This window comes from Phaenicophaeus curvirostris, chromosome 8 (genome assembly GCF_032191515.1).
Source record: "Phaenicophaeus curvirostris isolate KB17595 chromosome 8, BPBGC_Pcur_1.0, whole genome shotgun sequence".
Classification (NCBI taxonomy): Eukaryota; Metazoa; Chordata; class Aves; order Cuculiformes; family Cuculidae; genus Phaenicophaeus; species Phaenicophaeus curvirostris.
Window position 1 is genome coordinate 20,464,285 of NC_091399.1, and position 23,832 is coordinate 20,488,116.

General features: G+C 50.2%; 1 protein-coding gene across 5 annotated transcripts in view; it reads right to left on the reverse strand.

Moving 5' to 3' along the window:
* RXRG (retinoid X receptor gamma) overlaps positions 1–23,832 on the reverse strand; it is a 40,429-nt gene that overhangs the window by 15,851 nt on the left and 746 nt on the right. For 3 of the 5 annotated variants that reach the window (XM_069862702.1, XM_069862703.1, XM_069862704.1), the window contains exon 2: positions 23,656–23,791. In XM_069862702.1, coding sequence (XP_069718803.1) covers positions 23,656–23,791 — 136 coding nt within the window. Of the gene's footprint in view, positions 1–5,123; positions 5,513–11,819; positions 11,920–23,655; positions 23,792–23,832 lie in introns of those variants that run through there. The other 2 variants (XM_069862706.1, XM_069862705.1) reach the window with 2 other exon arrangements.

Genomic DNA, 23,832 nt, shown 5'->3' on the forward strand with positions numbered 1-23,832 from the left:
TACAGTTTGAAAACAGTGCCCTTAAGGACATAAGCAGGAGTGTTGAATTTACCCAGCAACCACTGAAGCCAAACAAGGACACAAAGCTTTGATACTCCACTCTCACCTATGTTTCACCTCCGTCTGAGCAAAATTCTAGTCCAGGCATGGGAAACTTGCATGAACAGCCTCAAAGTGTGGCAGATAAGAACGGTTGGACTCGATGATCCAAGAGGTCTTTTCCAACCTGGTGATTCTATGAAAATTTGGAGCAGAAAAACACTCTCATATATGTCTGACAGGTGCAGCACCAGAGCACAAAATTCCACGCCCCCCTCACCAATGCCAATCAGCCAGGTCTGTGCTAACACAGCTAAACTGGTCCAGGACCAACACTAGCACAATAAAATCAGCTTGGACATGTCTGTGCTGTGAGCACCTCACAGGTAAAGCTGGGACAGGTGTGGAAGAGAAGACGTACATGAGTGCACAATCAACCCCAAATGCCTCAGTAAAGGCAACAGGAAAAGGTGTGTCCAAGCCGCAACCAGTAAAGATCATCGAATCCTAGAATCACCAGGTTGGAAGAGACCCACCAGATCATCAAGTCCAACCATTCCCATCAATCACTAACCCATGTCTCTCAGCACCTCATCCACCCATCCCTTAAACCCCTCCAGGGAAGGGGACTCAACCCCCTCCCTGGGCAGCCTCTGCCAGGGACCAATCACCCTTTCCACGAAAATTTTTTCCTAACGTCCAGCCTGACCCTCCCCTGGTGGAGCTTGAGGCCATTCCCTCTCGTCCTGTCCCCTGTCCCTTGGGAGAAGAGCCCAGCTCCCTCCTCTCTACAACCTCCTTTCAGGTAGTTGCAGAGAGCAATGAGGTCTCCCCTCAGCCTCCTCTTCTCCAGGCTAAACACCCCCAGCTCTCTCCGCTGCTCCTCATCAGGTCTGTTCTCCAGCCCCCTCACCAGATGTCTTGATTTTCACCCAGATAATGTCAGGAAACATCAGTCTCAGCAAGTACATTTGAGCAGGAGGTAGGATGAGAACGCATGGAGAGCGGAAACATCCAAGCCCTCCATCCACCATCTGTTTATCAATGTGGATTGCAAGGGGATTTTTTTGGTTAATGCCCCTTCAGCTCTAACACCTGGCAAACCCTTGCGTGAAAAAATATCCACGTTAAACACTGGTGTCTTTCTTCAGCTAAGGCCTAAAGCCATCCTGCCTCCTCCTCAGACCTGAGTATCCCTGGCAAGCCTAGAGATGATGGTATTTTCAACCTTCACAGTTGTGGTTTTAATGTCAGAGAGAATAAAAAGCTGGAACTCTTCAAATAATGGAAAACACACGTGCGCTTCGGAGGCCTCAGATATACAGAGAAAGGGCTCATTTCATTGGTATGATCAATTGCAATGCAAGTTGCCCTGCCTGACACAAGACGAGCAACATTTTGCAGATACTCCATCCTCTGCAGATCAGAGAGCACCTCGGAGTGGGAAGAGACAGGCAGAGGAAGGCGGATTTCAGCAGAGGAGCACGGATGCGCGTGGGAGGTACAGCCTGGCAGGTAGCTCGTCCTTGGGGACGACCTTCAGGGGGAAATAACTGTGAGAAATACTCCTGAAAATGGATGCGGTTATGTAGCAGGGAACCTGGGTTAACTGGAACCAAACAGGTTTGCTGGTATGATTGCAGAGGTAGTTTTTATTTAATGCATGGAAACTAAACTGAAAAATTCTTCCCTTTCTTGTAACATTCCATCTTCCTGCTTAACTCTGAGCCAATAAATAACGCACCTTTCCCCTGACAGACAACATCATGGAGGAGCAAATATTTTTGGAGGTGTGCTGGCACATATGTGAGCAAGGACTTTTGCAACAGGGCAGGAGACCAGTAATCAGGAGAAAGTTTCCCTCAGCTCTCCGGGTGGTGGGTAGAGCTGCTTCCTCTCCTCTCATGCTATGCTCAACTGGACAATGCCTAAACAGCTTAATAAGTCTGTGCATAAGTAGCTTAATATGTCCAGGGACCTTTGGACAAGACACACTCACAGTGTAACCACATATTCTCTTCTCCAGGAAGCCAAACTAAGGAGGAGGGAAGGAATTTACTCACTCTAGTAAAGTATCGCATCCCCCTGGTGACCACAGTAGCAAACAAGAGTTGGATAAAGTTTCTCATCTCCAAAGAAACAAAAGTTGTTGAATTTGAGTCCTGTAGGGTTTTTCATGATTGTCTGATCGGATTCCCCACCTGGCTAGCAGGACCTCCAGCACAGGATCCACCAGGAAAAGATATGTACAAATTCCTATGGTGGTCTTTAAACTCCAGGACAGTCTATGGGTCCCCATCAGAAAAGATCCCACTGGCTGCCCCACACAACAGATGGCAAGTGTCTCCTGCTTAAAAAAATAGCAAATTAAATCTGCGTTTCCCCAGCTGCAGGAGGTGCCCAGTTACTGGATTTTCTTGCACCTTTGCTGGATCAAAGAGCCTTGTCTCATCTTCACATACACAGTTCCAGGTACGGACATGGCAAGCTGCGACAGCCAAGGAAAAAGCATCTTGCAGGTCACAAAACCTGGAACCACCACAGGTGAGAAAGCCAGGTAGCAGCCCCATTTCAGGGACAACCTGAGTTTCCTTCTCCCTATCCCCCCAAACGACCTGGCCTAACCCCGCTTTGCTTGGAAGAGCTGACAAGATTGCAGCCGGAGGTGGTATGGCCACAGGCCAAGTTACATGAGTGCTAATAAAAGAGACTTTGTGGAAGAGCCAAGTTAGTTCTTGTCCCCAACCAACTGTGCCAGAGAGTGCTCAGAGAGAAAGGACAGCCAGCACAGCATCTTTCCTTGCCCTGGGAGCTGGGCTCTGGATGAAATGTATCCTTCTGGAGAATAAAACCACATTTATAAGACCTCTCCTTGCTCCCACAGCACAGGCTCTGAAGACAAATCCACCTGCTGTAGCGCATACCTCCTGCTTTAGATGTCTAAGGGTGACTCACCTGAACCCTCTCCCTGCTACTCTACATACTCATCTGTAACTTCAGAGTCTGACTGTCCTTTTCTCATCACAAATCATGTGCTTATATTACCAATTTGTTTGTACGTTCTGTGACAAATTCAGTGGTGTTATTCAGACATTTAAGATCAAAGTGACTTTTATACACACCATCAAAAACGTGTACCTTATTTCTAACTTGAATGCAGATAAAAATAATTTAAAGCATATGTAATAGCTGAATACAAAAATATATGATTTTTTTTTGATGCTATGCTCAAAATGAAGCCCAGAATTTCAGAGCTACAAGAAATCTGAATACCATAAGATCCAGACACACTGAACCACAGCGGACGCATCACCTTAACTCTGCCCTCCAGCAATATGGTGCAAGAAAAATGAATGCAACAAGCCGACACTGCCCTTTTCCACAATTCTGATGTCTCCTTTCATGGTTCCAGCACAGGCAGGATCAGCAACAGTTTCATAGCTAGTTTAAAGGAGCAGGGAGCAGCAAAGACCATGAACACACCACAGGTTTGATGGAGATGTAGGCTGCCTGCATGGGCTTTGCGATGAGGACCCCAAGACAGTGGGAAGTCGCCGTACACCTCCATCAGCGGTCACCATGATCTATCCCACTTCATCCCTCTGGAAGCCTCACTTGTCCTCTCGCACAGCCCAAAGTTGAGGAGCTGAGGAAAGGCCAGAGCAACCGTTTTAAAGCAGCCCAGACAAAACTTGGCCAACCCTTTTGCACCTCTGTTTTTCTAAACCAAACTAGAATTAGGTTAAAGCACCAGTTAAACATACTTCTAAATGAAAGCTAAAGTCTCATTATACAGAACTGTTGGTGGGCTGGAGAATAGTCCTTTGCTTGTTCCTTAAAAACATCAGTGAGCAATAGATTCTTCCAAGACGTCTCTTTACTGCAGAAACTGCCTAAAAAGATATTTTGGAAAGTCAAGCGCTTATGAAACTTGGGGATGACTCGATGCAATACCACTGACTTTTCTGGAGTTGTAGGATTACCAGAGGTGAGCATCTGGTACAAGAAGGAGAGAAAAGAAAATTACACACGTAGCAGGAACATCCCACGTGCAATTCAATGCCTGCAGAAACCCCTTCTCTAGCAGAGAAATAAGAAGTTGATGGCAAACAGCCTGGGAGCCTCCAGAGAGAGTGAAAGAGTCCTGGGGGCATTTACTCGCCTGGAAAGGCTGAGAACAACTTGAGGAGCTTTCCAGAGATATTAAGACTTTGCACATCCATCAAGAACAATGTCCTTTAACTTTGCCGGAGCAGCATCAATATTTTGTCAGCAGCTGACACCTGGGTGCTCCCAGCTCTTTGCAGCCAAGCTCTCCAACCTTCCAGCCCCCCGCCTTGGTCAGGGAGCTCTACAGCTCATCAGCCCGTTACCCTTACACCTCCCGAAGTGTGACAAGAGGAATAACTTCAGATAAAAACAATGAGCAAGCCCCAGTAATTGCAAAGCCCATTTTCCAAGGGCAGTTCTGGTTTTACAACTGGAGCTCGCTCACAGCTGGTGTGCAACGGGGGTATTGCAGCTCGCAGCTACGCAGACGCAGCCCTTCGCAAACCACTGTCTAACTGTGCAGTCTCGTTTGGCTAATCAGACACAGCTTCACACAATTATGGTGGTGTCTGTGTCACAAGGGCAGGAGACAGACACTGAGCAAGGAAAGAGCCCTCTTTAGAATTTCTTGGGGTCTGTTTTATGTTTTAAAAGTATTTTTCTCCTCCAACAACTTAATAAAAAATACAATTGGAAGAGTATTTATTTGGTCTGGTCCTATAACTGTGATGAATAGACTCAGTCCATCACACACACACACACATCTCAAATGTTACGTACTAAACCTCAGAGCAGGGAGTCAATGGTTTGACTCAAGCCCACATAATTTCAAGCAGCGTGGTTTGGCTGCGGTGAAGTTCACAGCACACAATCACAGGACAGCTTCAATTAGAAGCACAAGGTACCACAGGTTACAGCCACATACCAGCTAGGTTAAACATGTTTTTGAATTCCCCCTGCCCTCCCATACTGTGGGATCAGCTCCTCCACCTACCCCAGAAGGCACAGATTGCAAACGCAAGTAAAATACTTACTGCCAAAGCCCGCAGGAAACTTAATGAAGTGAGGATAATTCCCATACATGTTTAATCTTCAGTTCATCTCTTGCCTTTCTAAACACAACCGCCTCCTCTAACTTCAAAGCTGCCTGGAGCGTGGCGCAGCCTGCCGAGGTCGGGACATGGCTCTGCAGGAGCAGGGGCTCTTGGAGGGTGCCAGGGCAGCTGCCTCCTCCCGTGGCCTCATCCTTGCTTCACGCTGGCAGCAGCTGCTCGCCAGGATGAGACATGCTCTTGTTCTCCGCTGCTCAGGGCTGGCTCCCGTGCTCAGCTGTCTCGGCTCCCTGCAAATTCACGGCAGACTGTCCTGGTAGCATAATCGCCCGGATAAGATGCCGATCAATGCATGACGGCTCTGGTATAGATCAGAAATTGGGAGGAGGGGGGGAGGTTAAGTTGTTTAGGGGAGGAGCATCACAGGGAAGGAGGGGGATGCTTTGCTTTTCCACCAGTGAGGACTTGATGCAGTTTGTTAGCTATACGAGCCTCAGCCATGTGGATATGTTTTCCAGACATGCAAATGACCAACCATCACCTGGAGGGTCTGGCATGCCGAGGACAAGCCAGCTGATAGTCCAGGCAGGAGGACTCATGCAACCGTCCCAGCAATCTGGGGCTAGGGCTGTGCAGGGCAGAGAGCTCCTCACTCCCACAACAAGCCTCGAAGCAGCTATGCCCCTAGTATCAAGCCATGGTCCCTGTGGTGCTGGACCGTGGTCACCCCTAGGAAATGCAGCCAGGGCTGAGGAGGTCCAGGACCTTCCTGGGGTTAGTGGAGCTGGAAGCTCAAACCCCCTCCCCAACCCAATCCAAAAAAGTCCAAAAAACACCTGAAACACTCCCAAAAAAGCATCATTACCCAGTTACTTTAGCACAGCTGTATGGGATGAGAAGGGGTGGGAGTATGGGACAGAGACCAGGGACCTCAATCCATGCCACACACAACCAGTAAAGCATCCACAGCCACAGCAGAAAGCACAAGGTTTCACAGACAGAATCACAGAATCACAGAATCACAGAATAACCAGGTTGGAAGAGACCCACCGGATCACCGAGTCCAACCGTTCCTACCAAACACCAAACCATATCCCTCAGCACCTCGTCCACCCGTGCCCCAAACACCTCCAGGGAAGGTGACTCAACCACCTCCCTGGGCAGCCTGTTCCAGTGCCCAATGACCCTTTCTGTAAAGAATTTTTTCCTAACGTCTAGCCTAAACCTCCCCTGTCGGAGCTTGAGGCCATTCCCTCTTGTCCTGTCCCCTGTCACTTGGGAGAAGAGGCCAGCACCCTCCTCTCTACAACGTCCTTTCAGGTAGTTGTAGAGAGCAATGAGGTCACCCCTCAGCCTCCTCTTCTCCAGGCTAAACAACCCCAGCTCTCTCAGCCGCTCCTCATAAGGCCTGTTCTCCAGCCCTTTCACCAGCTTTGTTGCTCTTCTCTGTACTCGCTCCAGAGCCTCAACATCCTTCTTGTGGTGAGGGGCCCAGAACTGAACACAGGATTCGAGGAGCGGTCTCACCAGTGCCGAGTACAGAGGGAGGATAACCTCCCTGGACCTGCTGGTCACGCCGTTTCTGATACAAGTCAAGATGCCATTGGCCTTCTTGGCCACCTGGGCACACTGCTGGCTCATATTCAGTCGGCTGTCAACCAACACCCCCAGGTCCCTCTCCTCCAGGCAGCTTTCTAGACAGACTTCTCCTAGTCTGTAGCTGCACAGGGTTGTTGTGCCCCAAGTGCAGGACCCGGCATTTGGCCTTGTTAAACCTCATGCCATTGGACTCTGCCCAGCGGTCCAGCCTGTTCAGATCCCTTTGCAGAGCCTCCCGACCCTCCAGCAGATCGACACTTCCACCCAGCTTAGTGTCATCCGCAAACTTGCTAAGGGTGCATTCGATGCCTTCATCCAGGTCATTGATGAAGACAGTCCCATACACACATCCACGACTTCAGTTTAATGCCCACCCACCCTCACAATGAGGCACTGCTGGGAATAGGTAGAAATAAGCAGAAACAAGCAGCCAGACGTCCAACTGTGTCAAAGCCACATGCAACTGCAGCACCACCTTGTCCAGCTACTGGTACTTGAAAGGGAGATCGGTCCCCATCCACTGCCTGGCGAGGCCCCTGCCCAGCTGCTGCAGTTTTGGGGAAAGGCAGGAATGCAGGCAATAACACTGACCACTGTTTCTGGTTTCTGATCTGTGTGACCTCGGATGAAGTCACCTCGAAGGAATGAAGGAGAGAGGAATTTTGCCCAAGGTTGTAAAGCAAGCAGAGACCAAGGTCTGCGCTGATTTGAGCGCGTGTTGGAGGAGGAGGTGGGCTGCAGCTCTGCTGATGGCACCAGCCACACAGCAGAGAAAGGGGCTACAGGACTAGAGAAAGGGGCTCTGCCTTCCCAGGGGTACCACGAACCACCCCCACGTACAGGATGGGGAGCACGCCATGCAAGCAGCCAGACAAAAAGAGGCAAGAACAGCAGATTAGGATGTTTGGCATCCTTCAAAGGCCTGCTGGCTTTTGGCACGCTCCAGGTCACTCAGGGCCCCATGCTGCCCTTTGGCACCAAGCATGCTACAAGTGGAAGGCGTGCGATACGCCAGCAGAGAGCTGCTCACAGCATCCTGCGGCTGCTCAGGCAGACGCTGACTGAGGAGCTGTCAGCCCAGAGGTGTGTGTGCAGGAGAAGGAAAGGCTACCCTCGTTAGCTCCATTTCTTCCTTCGCCCTCAGACATTGCCATGCCTCTTTCTCTCTAGCCACAGAGTTTGAGCAAGGGAAGGTTTTTTTCACTCCCTCATATTAACGACTTTTAAACTATTTTTAAAAGGCAATTTTGCTTCCTCACGTTTCTACTCTGCATCTGTGTGCAAGGACCTGGTAATCATAGAATCATAGAATAACCAGGTTGGAAGAGACCCACCGGATCATCGAGTCCAACCATTCCCATCAATCACTAACCCATGTCCCTCAGCACCTCGTCCACCCGTCCCTTAAACCCCTCCAGGGAAGGGGACTCAACCCCCTCCCTGGGCAGCCTCTGCCAGGGACCAATCACCCTTTCCATGAAAATTTTTTTCCTAACGTCCAGCCTAAACCTCCCCTGGTGGAGCTTGAGGCCATTCCCTGTCGTCCTGTCCCCTGTCCCTTGGGAGAAGAGCCCAGCTCCCTCCTCTCCACAACCTCCTCTCAGGGAGTTGTAGAGAGCAATGAGGTCTCCCCTCAGCCTCCTCTTCTCCAGGCTAAACACCCCCAGCTCTCTCAACGTGCAACATCAGGAGGATGCCATGACATAGATGCACAGTTTTTATGGATAGCACATACATTAGACCAACTCCAGGACTTGGAGTTTACCTGGGAATGGGAACCTCCTATTTGGCAAAGCATCTTCAGGTGGCAGAATGAATGGACTGCTGCCAGGAGCATGGAGGTTTGCAGGCAATAGTATCAGCCTTCTGCATAGCCCTTTAGCTGTAGTCCAGGCACATACACATTTTTTTCCTCACAGTTAAATAAAAGAGGATCAGTATTCAGAGTAGGTTCTACCAAGGCAAAAAAAAAAACCCAAATAACTGCAGTCTTGCAGGAGGAATACAAACCAAAGAGATTGCTCTCATTTTCTGTCTGGCCTCCTTTCACATTTCGTTTGTTTTACTGCACAAACATAAACAGCACTGCAGAATTGTTTCAGTGGAGGAGAGGCAGCTGAACAGCCTGCTTGCACACCCGAAGTTCTGAATTCTGGGGAAGGGACACCAAAGGGTTTGATAACCAACACAAGGGATAACACAGCAGCATCTGACTGTGGGTGCTGTGTCCTGTCCCTCTCCCTGTTCAGTTGAGCTTGTGTCCTCCCCTGCCATCACCCCAACACACAATCGGGGGCATCCCCGGTGAACGTGCTCAGCAAGGGCCAGTCCTCCAAGCATCCACAGCCACATCCAAGCACAGGACCTACAGGCACAACTCCTGCCCCACTCTCACCTGGCCACACTCTCATGCACCCACAGGTCCTTCCAAAACCATCTCCATCCTGCTCTAATCCAAGTGGTATCAGGTCTCTGGCAACCACAGGGATTTCTAAACTGTAAGCAAAGTTTGCTGCTTCAGGATAATGCTGGCCTTGCCTCTGGTGCCGTCCTTCAGCAGCCACACCAGAGATCCTTTTAGGGGCAGGAGGCAAGAGCCAGGCGTGGGGCAGGGGTGCCCCGGGGCCCCGCGGGCAGAGACCTCTAGTGCTGTGGACGAGCCGCCCGCAAGGTGCCCTGTTTCAATCTTTGGATAGAAAATTGGATTTCTCAGCAAGGCAAGATTTCCTCCTCTGTGACAAGACCGAAAGAAACATTTTTCCATCAAAAACCCCAACAAATAATCTGCTTCCAAACAAGTGATTTTCACACACACACAGCCTCGATGATCTTCAAAACTTGCACAGGAGAGCGGGGCTTCGTGCAGCCCCAGGCACAGCTGCCGGGGGGTGTCTCCCCAACCCAGCATCAGAAGGCTCTAGCGCGATGGGCAGGCTCCCTGTCCAGCAAACACCCAGAGCCTTTTCCCATCATCTGCCCACCACCCCCAGCTCCCACGTACCCACAAGCGCTCAGAATTGAGCCACCGTTTCAAGACAAATCCATTCTTGCACAACAGAGTTGCTTCCACCTACTTGAGTCTCGCCTCCCTACAGTCCCAGCCTGGCTTGTCCCTTGCTCTCGGGCTGAACAAGAGGGCTGTGCCCTCGCCACCACAGAGCCAGCTGCACGGCAGCGCCGGGACAGGGAGGTGTGAGCAACGAAGCAGCTTTGTGTTTTAAGCACCAACTGTGCTGAGATTTAGTAGTACCATTAATTCTTACTGACTGCATGGGATCTCGGCAGCTTTAATTCCATGCTAATGAAGTTTTAGTGGGGAATTATTTTTATTGATCTGCCCAGAGCAAAGAGCCTGATTTTAGTCCAGCTCTGCCAACATCCCCTTCCCCATCCCTCTTTTCTCATTTCCAGCTGAGAAGAAAGGGGAGAGGAAAGAAGACAAAACAGCTCTGAGCTCCTTAAAAAGGTTGGCAGTCCCAAGCAGTAAGTGGATTACTTTATTGATTTTTAGCAGATCTGGGTTAGCGAGTGCTTAGTGCTGCAGAACACATGTACACATTGAGAAACTCCAAGGAAACCCCTCCAAGCCCTTTCCCTCAAGCAATGCAGGCATTGGGCTATTCTTTTAGGAGTCCACTACAGGTTTTGGGGTGTGGAGATGTTCCAGCCCCGGTACACAAACCAGTCTGTGACAGGACTCAAGGAACTAGCCCAGTGTCTCTTAAGTAGTACTGCAGGACTGTATAGAGGCAGCTCCTCAATTTCTGCTACAAATAGCACAAGTCACTGCTTCAAATTATTGAATGCTTTTTATTCCCCTACCTTGTTATGTAAAAGGAGAAGACATTATGACTGCCACTGTTATTTTAGGAAGGAAGATCATTGCCATGCCACTCCCAGATGGGACTTGGTGCTGCCAACTGCCATCCAGCAGCTATTCCTTGGAGGTCATCAGTCAGAGCAGGACTCTGATACAAGCCAGCTGAGATGTTACCATTGTGCTGGGGTTCTTGACTCGCTCACCTCCCAATTAGCTTTCCAGAGCCATTGTACTGCAGCCAATATTTCAGCAGCGTGTTGGAACAGCATCTCAAAGACCTCCCAGTACTACTCCACCAAGCCTCCTGAGATGCTGATCTCTGAAGCCAGATCCTAAGCATGTGAAGGTCTGTAGTGGAATAATCTTTTCCTATCCTGCCTCAGAGCCAGGAAAGCTAGAGGTTTTCCTCACATGTTGAATTTAACCAGGAAAACCCCAAACACAACTGAGAATCCCATCAGTCTGCTATCCCATCTCTGTTTAAAGGCAGAGGTTGTTCATGTGGCAACAGTACATGCAAACAAAAAGCTTGCAGTTCCTATAACCCTGCAGCTGCACACACGTCTTCCTCCTGCTTTGGAGCTAGAGTCCCAGAGAAAACCTTTTGCCCAGAGGGTGCTGATCCTAGAGCTGGGGCTCCCTTCACATAGCTAGTGAGGTACAACAGGGACTTCCAGGCTGAGGGCTCCAGAAGCCAAAATGCCCACTCCCTTCCCTGCTGGCCCTCACAGGACACACTGTCACTTGTGACACATTCAGGGTGAGGTGACACGCTCAGGGACAAAGCCAGTGGCAAAGCAGGGACTTGAAACTGGGTTTCTCCAGGCTAACTGATGGACTTACCCAACCTCATCTATCTGCTGTACTGGTTGGCATTGGCCTGAAAGAGGCAAAAGGCACCAAAAGCAAAGTGATCCCTGGGGATGGAGATGAAGGGAGCTACTGCATCAGCCCTTCCCAACCCAGCCCTGCCCTTTCTCACCACTGTCTCTTGTAAAGCAATAACCACAGACACCAAGGTAATGAAATTAGCCCCAGAGCCCCACCAGGCTAATGCAATTAGCAGCAGCAGCAGCGTATTCAACGGCAGCATCACAAGCACACCTGCAGTAACACAGCCTGTCCTCTCCTTCTCCCCAGGTCTTCCCCATCTCTCCCTGAGCCCCACGGCTGCCACTCAGTGTGCGTCCCCTCCCCAGGGTCTGGAAGGCACAGGTCATTCTCCCCAGGGTCACTGTTCCCAGGAGGGCACTGCCTACCTTGCAGGAAGCACAGTCCCATGCAGCCAAGAGCAGCCTCTGAGGGCAGATAATTCCCAGCCTGTTTAAACCTTGGGAGACCTTCAATTACCAGCACCGTAATGAGGCCTTCAACACTAATCAGCAGTGTCACTGAATCCTCTTACGCCTGCCTAAGCACCTCCAGCAGCTTTGCTGGTTGCAAGGCCCAGCTGCCCACTCCTCCAGGGAATTACCTCCCCGGGCAGGCATCAGTGGTGGCACAAGCACATTTTGACACAGATACAGATAAGACACTCCCAGGCACCAGTGACAGGTGACAGAGTGGCAGACACACCCAAGTAAGGCTTCTGCCCAGCCCAGAAGGGACCTGGGACCAATCCTGCACTGCAGATGCATTGGAGTGGACAAACATCGCAAAATTACAATGGAGGGATATCTTAATGCTAGTGTTCCCTGCCTGAGGGGCAGAGGGCAGGTTTACATCTGTCCATTTCTGAATATGAGGTGTCATCTATACCACCAAGCCAAGCTCATTCTCTGGGATGCTCCAAGAAACTTTTCAGCCCCTAACTGCGGATGGCAGGTGACCTCGTCTCGCTTCGCTCCGCTCCTCTGCGCTGGCACCCATTCACGAGGCGACAGGCAGCTCCTTCCACACATCCGTTCTGACTCACGCTTTCTGCTCCAACAATGCACTTTTTAATATCATGCGAGGAGCAAAAACAACAGGTCCACTATAATGCTGAGATATCCTGCGGCAGAAAATCCATTCGGAACCCAGCTAGAGAGAGTCAAGTCAATTAGACACTTTCTGGGGCGTCAAGCTGCCAACAATCCCAGCCTTTGTAACTGCAAAGAATCGCCGCCTATGTGCTTCCCAGCGACTCCTCCTTGCCAGAGCAGAAAGGTCAGCAGTGGCAGCGTCACGGAAAAGCATGCCACAGAGTACCCCTGGGAAGGTGGATCCAAAAAAATAGCCATTTGGACCCTCTGGAAAATAAGGTTTTTTTGCCAAAAGCATCCATTGCTTTGCGTTGCGTTCAGAGAGAAGTAAGCAAGACCAAAATACAGATTTGTGCTATACCACAGAGATGTTTGGGCACTAAGGATAAATGGTTGGGTCAGAGTGCTAGCTTAGGATTTGGGAGCTCGCTGCTCCCTGCCTGTTTTCACACAAGTCACTCCACTGTATTTGCTGGAATCAAGACTCTAGAGACAAAAAAAAGAGCATCACAGTACTGCAACTGAGAGAGCCTCACATCCCTCTGCATTTGAAGGTAAACACCTGACTTATCTTGTCAGCTGTGCAAGGCAACAAACTGGGCTATAGAATCAAGATTCCAGGTTGGATGAGCACCAGATGAAGGCAGGATTTCTATATGAAAGTGCTGAAGTCACTTAGATCCAAAGGCAGATCTCTGAGCAAAAGGCACTCGTGTGCAGAGGAGATTTTGGTGGGAAGTGAACACTTGGCTCTTTAAAAGAGTTCACTTTAACACGTCATTCCGTATTCAGCAAGGGGCTTTCCAAGGACGGGAAGAAAAGGTTCACTTGATGCCTCCTTGATAACACCCTGCAAGCAACTTTTCCAGAGTGCCAAAGGACCTAGAGGTTGTCATCCAAACACAAGCCCATCTTTAACCCTGCTGTACACACGATGCGACGCTGGGATTTCTACAAAATGCCTGAAAACAGCTAGGTTACCTCCCTTCAAACAAAGCTACACCCTGAAAACCAAGATTTCCTCATCTCCTGAGAAAGAATTCTCAGAGAAACATTAGAAGACACAGCCCATGCAATTGCCTGTGGTTCTGCTGTTTTCCCACAACCTTTTGTCAGAGGAAATATTTCAACAGAAGATGGTTCCTTCACCAGATTAACCCTACATTATTGTTTGTAGGGAAAGGAACTCAACACACACACACAAACCAGTAACAAAAACACGGATTTCAGGGCTTGACTACCCAGAAAAAAAAACCTACTTAAGTGAAAGTTGGTTCCCCCATCTGCCTCCAGAGAACTCCTGGAGAACTTTCAGAAAGCCCTTTTTCCCCGGATTCTGCTCCATTCGTCATTCTGTTTTGCTGGGAAAGCTGGATTTCCATGAGCAGACTGCATTCCCCTCCTTGGCAAGGGCCTGAGCTGGGTGGCACACAGCTGACAGGGTAGCAAAGCCGCACGAGGTGTCTGCTGGACCTTGCATGGAGCTCAGCACAGGGTGGGGAAAGTCTTGCCACAGCACTGCCCTGCACAAGGCCACAAAGGGCTCCCACTTGGTCTTTTCTTGCTATTCTCACTCTGCATCCCTGTGTTCATGCTTTTACATTTCCTCCTGCTTCAGCAAGTGCAAAACTCCAGAGACAACCTGTCAATCTCCATCACATCTGGCTGCCTCAGATGGTCTATTTATACCAGACAGGCAAGTCTTGGAGCTCAAGGTAACAAGGGGTCATTTCTGCTCTGAGTAGCTCCTGTCTCAGGGGAAGAAAGCTTCAAGGCATCCAAGAGGAACAGCTTCACATCAGGGGCTAGCACCAGTACCTTCGTGACTGAGGACACAGTGGCCATCACCAGCCACAGCAGCCCTGCCCCAAAAGCTCCAGAAGGCTGATATCTATCATAAGACAGCTCCTCCCAAATACCACTGTATCCTGCCACGGGAGAGGGGAGATCAACATTTACCTTTGGATTTCTAACCCATCCTCTCTGCAAGCCAGCAAGGCAACAACTTCAGGCTTGCTGACACTGGGTTTCTCCACTGAGCACTACCTGGATCAGGTGCAAGTGGTCACACCAATGCCATAGCGAGGGCTCTGGCTTCCACCAAATCATTTGTCTCTTGCACTTTTGTCTAAATATGACCTGCTCTCTGGTAGCCAGTGTATCTGACCCAGGATAAAGCCTGCCTTATCACACGGCCTCACAGCTTTTAGATCTAGACCAAGTGCAGGAAAGCTACACCTACCACATCGCCAAGGTGCAGCATCAGTTAGCACTTCTCATCCAGCTTCCTTTGCAGTTTAGTCCTTGCTTCAGTCAACCAGGCATTTTCCACAAGCCACAGTGGGATGGTGGGGTTGCTGCCCCTTTCACAGGACACTTGCAGCTCCTCAGGAGCCATTTCATTTCTCCATATGCCACTGGCTCATTAACCCTTTTCCCAATTTCAGCCTTTCCATTAGGTCCTCTGAGAGCAGGGGAAGAAATTAAATACAAGTGTGTCTGCATGAAAGAGGGAGAGGTTGGTTTCTCAAATCTTTGCTATCTCCTCTACTGCACAAAGGTCTCATCTATTTCCATAACAGCATGATCTTCCAGGGGATGGCTCTCCTGAGCTCCAGTGAGTTTCAAGGAAGTCTTGGAACAAGCTTCCATTGCTCTAAATACTCTGATCCAGTACCTCTGGCTTAGCACAGCAGCCCTGCACACTGAAGTCTCCAGCTCACACCTACAATACCTCCGAGTCGCCAGAGGAAAACACACCAAAAAAGTCCCCAAACAATAAACCAGACAACATCCTTGCTAAAGACACACCCTGTTGGATGCGGTGCCGCAGGTACACACCTGCGCAGCCTCTCCATAAACAGCAGATCCAGAAACACAGCCTGAGCATGGCAGTTAGAAAAGGCAAAGCACAACCAAGTCTTGCTGCCTAAGCACGTGAGGCATAAAATGCCTCACCCAACTCAGGTGACCTGAAGCCCAAAGATAACCCTTCATTAATCAGTGGTAAAAAAGGACAGGAGAAAGGGGATGCAGAGACCTCACCTTAGCCTTCACTGCCTCTGCCTCCACTGGTGGCTTAAACAGCTCCACTCTTGATAGTCTGGGTCCTGGAAAGGGACAGCTCTGTGCAGGGGCACCTCTCTGTGGTGAGGGTTAGGGTTTGGGACTCCCCACGAAGAGCTGGTCACAGAGAGCTGTCCTAGACCCACCTGGGTCTGTTGCCTAAGCCACAGGGGCTTCTGCTTCACAGAAAACAAACATGTTCATTTTGTGATCATCTCTTTCCAGATCCAACCAACATCACTTCAAGACTGCCTGCCTGGTCTGTTTGACATTTGGGAGATAAAGCCATCTCTTTGCCTTGCCCTGGCAGATACACGCATCCCTCATCTGTTCTAGTGGCTGTTCTTCCCCTGGGACTCACCTTCCAGTGGCAGCTGAAGGGAAACAAACATGAAACTCAGCCAAAACCTTCTCCCATGAGATCAGTTCCTCTCAATGCTTCGCTACAGAAACTGTTTAAAATCCTTCACCTCACTGTGTAGCCGAGGGGCTGGTAAGGAGTGAGCATCCCTTTCCTCATCAATGCCCTCTATTGCCTTTCAAACGTATTCTGCTCTCAAAAGCCACATGCTCCCCTGTACCAAATGAAAAGTCCACTGTTACTTAAAGCCATGGAAGCATAACAAAATTCTCTGTGCCCCAAAGAAAGGGACAGCCCTGGATCAAGACAAGTACGTACCACACTACACAGAACCAAGGCAGCACAACAGTGAGGAGTGAGTACACGAAGAATTTGCAGGGGTGTGGAATGACATTTGCTGGCACTACAAAATACCTGCTCTCTACCCCACCACCTCTTCCCAGTGGAAAGGGAGAAAAAGAAAGGAGCAACTGCCCACAGTCACAGGTTTTGGCCCTGTCCTCTTTATCCACTGGGCAGGAGCAGAGAACGGACCTGGGATGATGGGGGCACGGGAATACACGCTCGAGTACTGGAACTGCACTGACACGCACTGACTTAAGTCAGCTTATTAAAGCGAGCCCCTAATACCCCAGAGCAGCTTGTCCAACACAGAGCCACCTTCTCTGCTAACCAGGCATAGCCCAATTGTGAAATCTTGAGCCGAGTCCCTTTTTAGGTCTTTAGTTTCCAGACCAGCAGCACAGCCCCAAAGGCTGATCTATACCAGTAAATTCACCAGCCTCAGGGTCTGTCCTGCTGGTTGTAAGCACTATCCCTGGCACCTTTCATCAGACAGTTCCCAAACAGAGCTCAGGAATCAGTGCAGGACAAGCATTGTTCCCACAGGGAACTTTGGACACTTAAGAGCTAAGCCATACCCACACAAATCATGTCTTTATTTCATTAATGCAGCTTTTAAATCATACCTTTCCACTACATCCTGCAGCCACAAAGCCTGCAATCCATGGCAGCAAAGACTCAACACTTCAAGCATCCCAGAAATTGTGCAAGACTCCCCTCAGAGCCCCAAGAATCTCTCTGAATGCCCCCAGGCACCTGTGCCAGGTGAAAAGCTTTTCAGGAAGGCTCTTCCTGCAAGAGATATGTTATTTCAAGCTCCCACAGGTGAAGCAGACCTGGTAGATGTTTACATGCCATGCTGTGGCACATATAGCTCATAATCTAGGATGACACAGCGGCAAGGGAAGGTGAGTATTGATGAACCCTTGGTCGGGTGAAACAGAAGAGCTAAAACAGTCGAGAGCCTTAGCTGACACCAGCGGGCACAGTTCTCTGGCAAAATAAAACCATCCCATTTGCAACACCTAAGAGCTGCCCTGATGCCTCTTTCTGGCTGGAAACCAAGCTGTCAGTGAAGGCTGGCTCCCAGGACCCCAGGCAAGCACACCCGAAGCCAGAATCTCCCCAAACCTTCCCCATCATCTGTAACCCTCACTGGAGAAGAGCCTTGCTCCTGTCTCTGCTGAGCATCTTGCACAGCTGCTCCCTCAAAGCAGCCGCGTTCCTGCCCTTGGTAACAAGTCAGCAACAAGCAAAAGATCGTTTACATCCATCACTGTGCACACAGGAGCGAAGGGGGCCAGGGCTGCCAGAGAACAGCCAGGCAATGCCCAGACAGTGAGTGGCAGGAACGTCTGTGCAGAATCACTATGGATTTTGGGGGCAGCCAGTCCTGGACCCACAAGGTTATCACTGAGGGAAGAAGCCAAACAGTTCAGGCTGCTGGGAGGTACCTGCTGGAGGAAGGATGCTGGAGCACACTCTGCTCCTACCTCCCCTGTAAGCATCCATCAAATCAAGATGGATTTTTGGCCTGGCTGCTTTTTATATCCATGGGAGGCTCTCACCTAGCCCACACAGCTATGGTCTAACCAAAGTCCCAAACCCCACACAGGGGCTAAACATATATGTATGTGTGTGTATATATATAAATATAAAATCACTGACTCGGGTTTAAACCCCAGCACCACTTTTTTGGCCTGATGAGGAAGGCAGTGAGTTTGCAAGGATGCTTGATGTGAGATGTGATGTGATGCCTCCCTGCCATCCCAGGCTCTAAAGGGCACTTGGTTCCCAAGCCACCTGCCCCATTCCCAGCTGCGCAAGCGCGGCCGCCCCCCGGGGCACCTGCAGCCCTGTGCGTGCAACCAGAGATGGAAGGTTCCCTGGACAGCACGTCAGCCCTCCCCACGGGCTGACTCTCCACGAGCGATCTGTCAGGGGCAGGAAGCATCACCCAGCACAGAAACAGGGCTGAGCTATTCCCAGCTCCCCTTGGCGCTGTGGGTCAGCGGGGCTCAGACCCAGGTGTGTGATGTAGAGGCACAGCTGGCCCTGGCTGCTGAATGGGACAGACAGTTTTGCATTTCGAGTGCCCAGGGTGCTGGTGCCACGATGTAAAACCCTGTGCAGGTCCATTACAGGTCCTCAAAGTGCGCCCCTTTCTCCCCCAGCAGGACTCAGCCCCCTGTTCTCCTGCCCACAGCATTCAGAGGTGGAAGTATTCACCTGTTCCAGAGTCACTCTTTGCTTCTGTAGCCTTATATCTCGAAGAAAACTCATCCCGAAGGGCACGGCAGGCCCAGCCTGCCTGCAAGCCACCACCCTGCAAATGCAGCCTCATTGCCTGGCTGGAAAACCTGTCCCAAACGCTCTGCTGTCCTCTCCTTGCCTCGTGTATGCCTTTAACAGTTTGCTGGATTACCCATTGCAACTAAAATAACAAAGCTACAAAAGAAGAGGGCAAACAAACGCGATATTCTGCAGCAATTAGGGCTAAAGAGGGGAAAGGGGAGCAAGGAATGAATGGACAATGGAGAGGGCAGGGACGTGGCAGCCCAGGACCAGGCAGGCTGGGCACGAACTGTCCTCAGGAGGCAGAGTCTGAGCCAGGGAGCAGCGAGCTGTGTGTAAGGAAAGCAGGGAGATGAAAAGGGCTGTTTAAACAAGCACCAGGCAGTCCCCGCGAGGCCTCCGCATCCACTCCGCTTCCTCGCAGAGCGCCTAGGGGAGAGCAGCTCCCGCTTTCCCCCCTCACCGAGTCCTTTTGGGTGGCGGGGGATGCTGGCAAGCTGTGGTGGGGTCCACTCAGAAAGGAAGGAATCCATTAATCTCCCTGGTAATTACTGCCACATATGGATTTGCACAATTACACTCCGTTAATTGGTTATTACAGGCAAGCCAGACTGACTGGGCAGAACGGCTGGGCTTTAACCCCTTTGCTGCCCTCAGGGCCAGCCAGACACAGAGGCAGCCTTCTCCAAAAAAACTGCTGTATCCTCCTGTAACCTTGCTCGCGCCCATGCCAAGAACCAGCAAACGTGGTTCCCAGCAGCCAGTGCAAGGCACCTTTGCTCCGACACCTTCCTTTCAGCTGGGGATCCAAAGGAGACAGACCAAAGGGAAAGGAACGAGGCTGCACCTTCAAAACACCCAAACTTTCCCAGGCAATTGCATCCTCTCTGGGTTTGCAGCATGCACACCACGTACTCCCCAGGGTGCCCAGGGACTGAAAACTCTGATCTTGTTTGTTTTTAGGAGACCCAGATTCCTCATGCACTTCGACTCTGTGCCCTCAAGCCCAGCAGGGCTGGTGCCAAGGAGAGGAGAATCCACCCTCAAGTCTCTCTCAGTCTCTGAGCACAGTTTCTCTGACTAGATTTGCAATGTAATTCTTCTCTTCCTCAATCAGAACACTGAAAACAGAGGCTTTACTCTAGTGATAAATATATATCTGCAACCACAGTGACAAACTATACCAAAAAGTACAGATAAAGCCCTTTTAGAACTCCAGATGGGGTAGGACTTCTGCCCGATGGGCGCGGAGGCAGCCGGGCCCCCTCACACTGCAGAGGTCACCTCCAACTCAACACGCCATCCAGGACCAGACCCCAGAACGTCTCATCAGAATCCAACCATGTTCCTGGAGAAAGCCTCAAAGATGCAGGCCAAGGCAAGAGCGATTTCTGCCACAACCATGTAAAAGGTTTCCTGCTAAAAAGCTGTAACAGGAAGGCAAACAGGAGCATTGCAGAAAACCCACAGGGCAGCAGAACCCATCTGAGAAGAGAGCTGTGCTCAGCAGCCTCTGAGGGCAGGGCAGGCATTAGCATCCTAGCACATCAGAGCCACCACACCGTCACTTGGCTTTTTCAGGCTCACGCTTCTGGGATGCTCCTCCACAAGAGAGGGCGCAGAGAAACCAGCTGCAGACAGCTCATACCACCCAGACAGAGAAGCCTTACACATCATTGCTCGCAGGGTGTGGCAAGGCACCACTATACCATGCTGCACCTCCCCATCCCGGCACATTCAGTTTTGCTCTCATTCGTTGCGTTATTGCTGCTTCCCAGAGATTTCGTCTTTGCTCACATTGTCATACACAGACAGGGATTGAGATAACACCCTGTTGCCCCATCCTCCCCCTGTCCCGAGGGCAGCCCAGCGCTCCTCCGAGGGACGCAGCAACTGCTTGGCAATAGGACATTGCTTAGCACAACCAAGGCACTTACGGGAAGACTGGGACAAATCCAGGCATCACACAAAGCACACGGTGAGGGCTTTCAGCTCAACTTGTGAATTTCCCCAACAAGCCACTGCAGCAGGAGCAAGAAGAGAAACCAAGCAGGAACACAGCATAAGAAGAGACATCTAACTCCAAACCACCCGCTAGCTCCATCCTCTGAGTTAAAAAAGCTCTTGAGTGGCCCACTTTGGGTTTTCAGCTGAAGTAGATCAAAAGGAGACTCAAAACACCTGCAACACTCCCATACCCTTTTCCCTACCGCTATCACTACAGTAATGCCTGCTACAACGCTCTAGCCCAGGAGAAACCTCCTTCTCCTCAACTAATTACAGGGCTTTTACTGTCCTCCCTCTGCTGCAAGCAGCAAGTCCAGCAATAAAAGTCTCCTCCTTAGGTCACGGGAGTTACATGAAAGTTGCAGTAGGATTTGTTCCTGTTATTTCAGTTGCCTCTGATTTCCCAGCTCCCTGGCTTCAATATAGAGATTTCTCCCTCATGCCCACCAGCTGCAGGCTCGCTGCCCGAAGGGGAACATCTCGTCCGTTTTAAAGGCAGCACCTCCCAGCTCCCTGACAGTGTTTTTAGGTATGCGTGAGCTTGTCTTTGAGGAACAAAAAGGCAGGCCAGCTCTGAACCCGTGAAAGGTTGCCGATCCCTGCTGTAAACCAATTGCCTCTGCAAAGTTCGGAATGAATCTTCAGAGCTGTCAAAGGGAAGATCGGGCAGAACCTGCAACCGTGCTTAAAAAGGTCAGCTGGGAAAAGTCAGGATGGGAAGGATGCTCGCTTTATTGACAGATGCAGAGTGGAAGGGGCTAACCTGTGGATACCCGCAAGCTGGTTTTGGCAGCACACGCGAGACTTCAACTCTGGGCTCTGATGGCTGGAGCTGGTGACAAATCCTTTGTGGATCACTTCCAGACAACAGAGTCTGGGGACTAACTCTGAAATAAGACGGAGGCTGAGCACCAGGCAGAGCTCTTGTGCAGCCTTCCTTCATTCTGACAGATGGGAGTAGGCTGGTTGGATGCATACCTTTCTGGATCTCATAAACCAGACCATCTTTTTAGATCTCTGAGACTAGAACACGATTTTCTCTGTATCCTTTACTTACACGTACATCTATTTGTCCAGGTTTCTGTAGGAAACAGAGTGTGAGCATCCAGGCATTTGCTGGCAGTTTCTCACATATAAAGTGAATCACCCCAGTAAAAAGCCAGGGAATCTTCCAAAACTGAAGAAATTTGACCCAAACTCCCCCCACCTTGCGAGAACTTTAGAGTCTAGGTGTGATGAGGGTTTGGAGTACTTGTAAAAATAAGTAAACAGAATATTTAAAAACTACAGTTCTTCACTACCCCAGTTATAACATGGGTTCTACCAGCATGGAAATGTACAAAGGATGACTTACAGCTGCGCATCACCCCCCCAGAAACCCCAGTAGAATTACTCAGGGTTCATGCAAGGACCAGTACATCAGCACTACCATCAGGCACAAGCCAAGGTAGCTTTTCCAGAATGCTTTCAAATTCCCTCCTAGCTCTCAGTCCTACCTTTTGCCAAGGTTTCCTTTCCCTAAGCTTGGCTCAGGGGAAGGATATAAACCCACAGGCTCTTTGTGTGGCTCAGAGGTGGTCTGAGCCCAGACCGCAGGAGGGATTTGCCAGCCCCTTGCCATGCTCAGAGCTGGTACCAGCTCTGTGAGTTCTGGACACCAGCAAGTAGCCTTTGGGGTGGACATTAGAAATAGCAGGTGACAGCAGCCTTGCTGTGCCCCACAGGCTGCCAACACACACCAAGGACACCTGTGCCCTGCGCGACCGAGAGAAAGGGGTCAAAGCAGAGGGAAAGCAACTTCACTGCAAGCCCAAACCAGAGCCAGCAAATTCCTATCCACTGCCTGCTGCCTCGTCATCTCAGCATGCTGCCTGCCCGTTTGTGCTTGGTTACCATCTCCTGGCCTTTTGAGAGCAATCCCTGCCCTCTCTGCAGTCCCTCCAGCCCTCTGATCTGCCCCAAACAAGCGAGTTTTGATCCCCAGGGTTTGGTCCCTGGTGCAAAGGTTACTTTGCATCTGATCAGATCAATTCCAGCATTGAGCCACTGTATCACTTGATATACAGGAATCAGAAAAAATAGTCTATCTGCTGATGCTAATTAAACTGGATATTGATAGGGATACGTGAAATGTTTACTAAGAAAGCAGCAAGAGAAGTCGCTGTTTTAATTTTTGTGTGACTAGCAAATATATAAGGCAAGTAAATATATTCCTTTGGGTCAGAATATTATTATACATACGTTGCAAAGAGCTCCTCTGTAGCAAAGAGAGTGAAACACATTGGGTCAGGCCAAAACACAAACCATGTTCAAAAGGATCTGAAATTAATTAGACTATTACAGTATTTTTCCAGTGGAATTCTGTCTCTCTGCGTCTGCACATAAACACACACACATTTAATATATTTGACAATACTTATCAGCTTTTGGAGAAACATCACTTTGTTAAAAATGTTATTCTCATGGAAAATTCTTGACTAGCTTCATGCATAACTTCCACCTGTCCTTTGTTGACCTTTACGAGCTGATGTCCAGAACTCCTTTAGTATAAGAGATCTCAGCCCTCGCTGAGTATCCTTTTCCACAACCAGAATAATTTTCTTTCCCTCTGTCACAGGAGGAAAACACAGACTCACAGAGAACAGGTCTGCAAGTGACCTGGCAAACTCACCTCACCCATCTTCGTGTCCCAAATCAGACCAGAGACCTTCAGAGACAGAGCTGCCACCTCCTTCCCCAGCCCACCTGCCCCATCACATCTCCACCACTCCTGTCAAACGGCTTTTCCCAGGTCTGGACTGAGCCTTCCCTCCTGCAATGGAGAGGGCAGCACAGCGCTATGAGGGCTTCTTTTCAAAACCTGCACCTGAATTAAAGTCCCATAAAGGCTCTGTTCGGTCGGTGCCCATTGCTATAGGAGCAGCTCGCCCAGGAGGCTCGGCAAACCCCACGGCTCTTGGCAGTGGCCGCGGTGCCGTCCCACTCGCCCTCCGAGCAGCTGCCTGAGCTCACGCTGCCGTTCAGCACAGCTGGTTCACATGGGGTCCCGCAAGAACTTACAGAAGTGAGGGAAGGAGCCCGTCTCCAGGGAATACGGAGCCTGTGTACCCGGCTGCATTTCCAACCTGCGTCCTGTCTCTTCAGTGGACTCAACCATGAAGGGAGGTTTAGGATCAGCTCTCTCAGCTGTGTTGTGCTGTTGGAGAAAGAAAGGAGTGTTTACATATCACAGAGCAG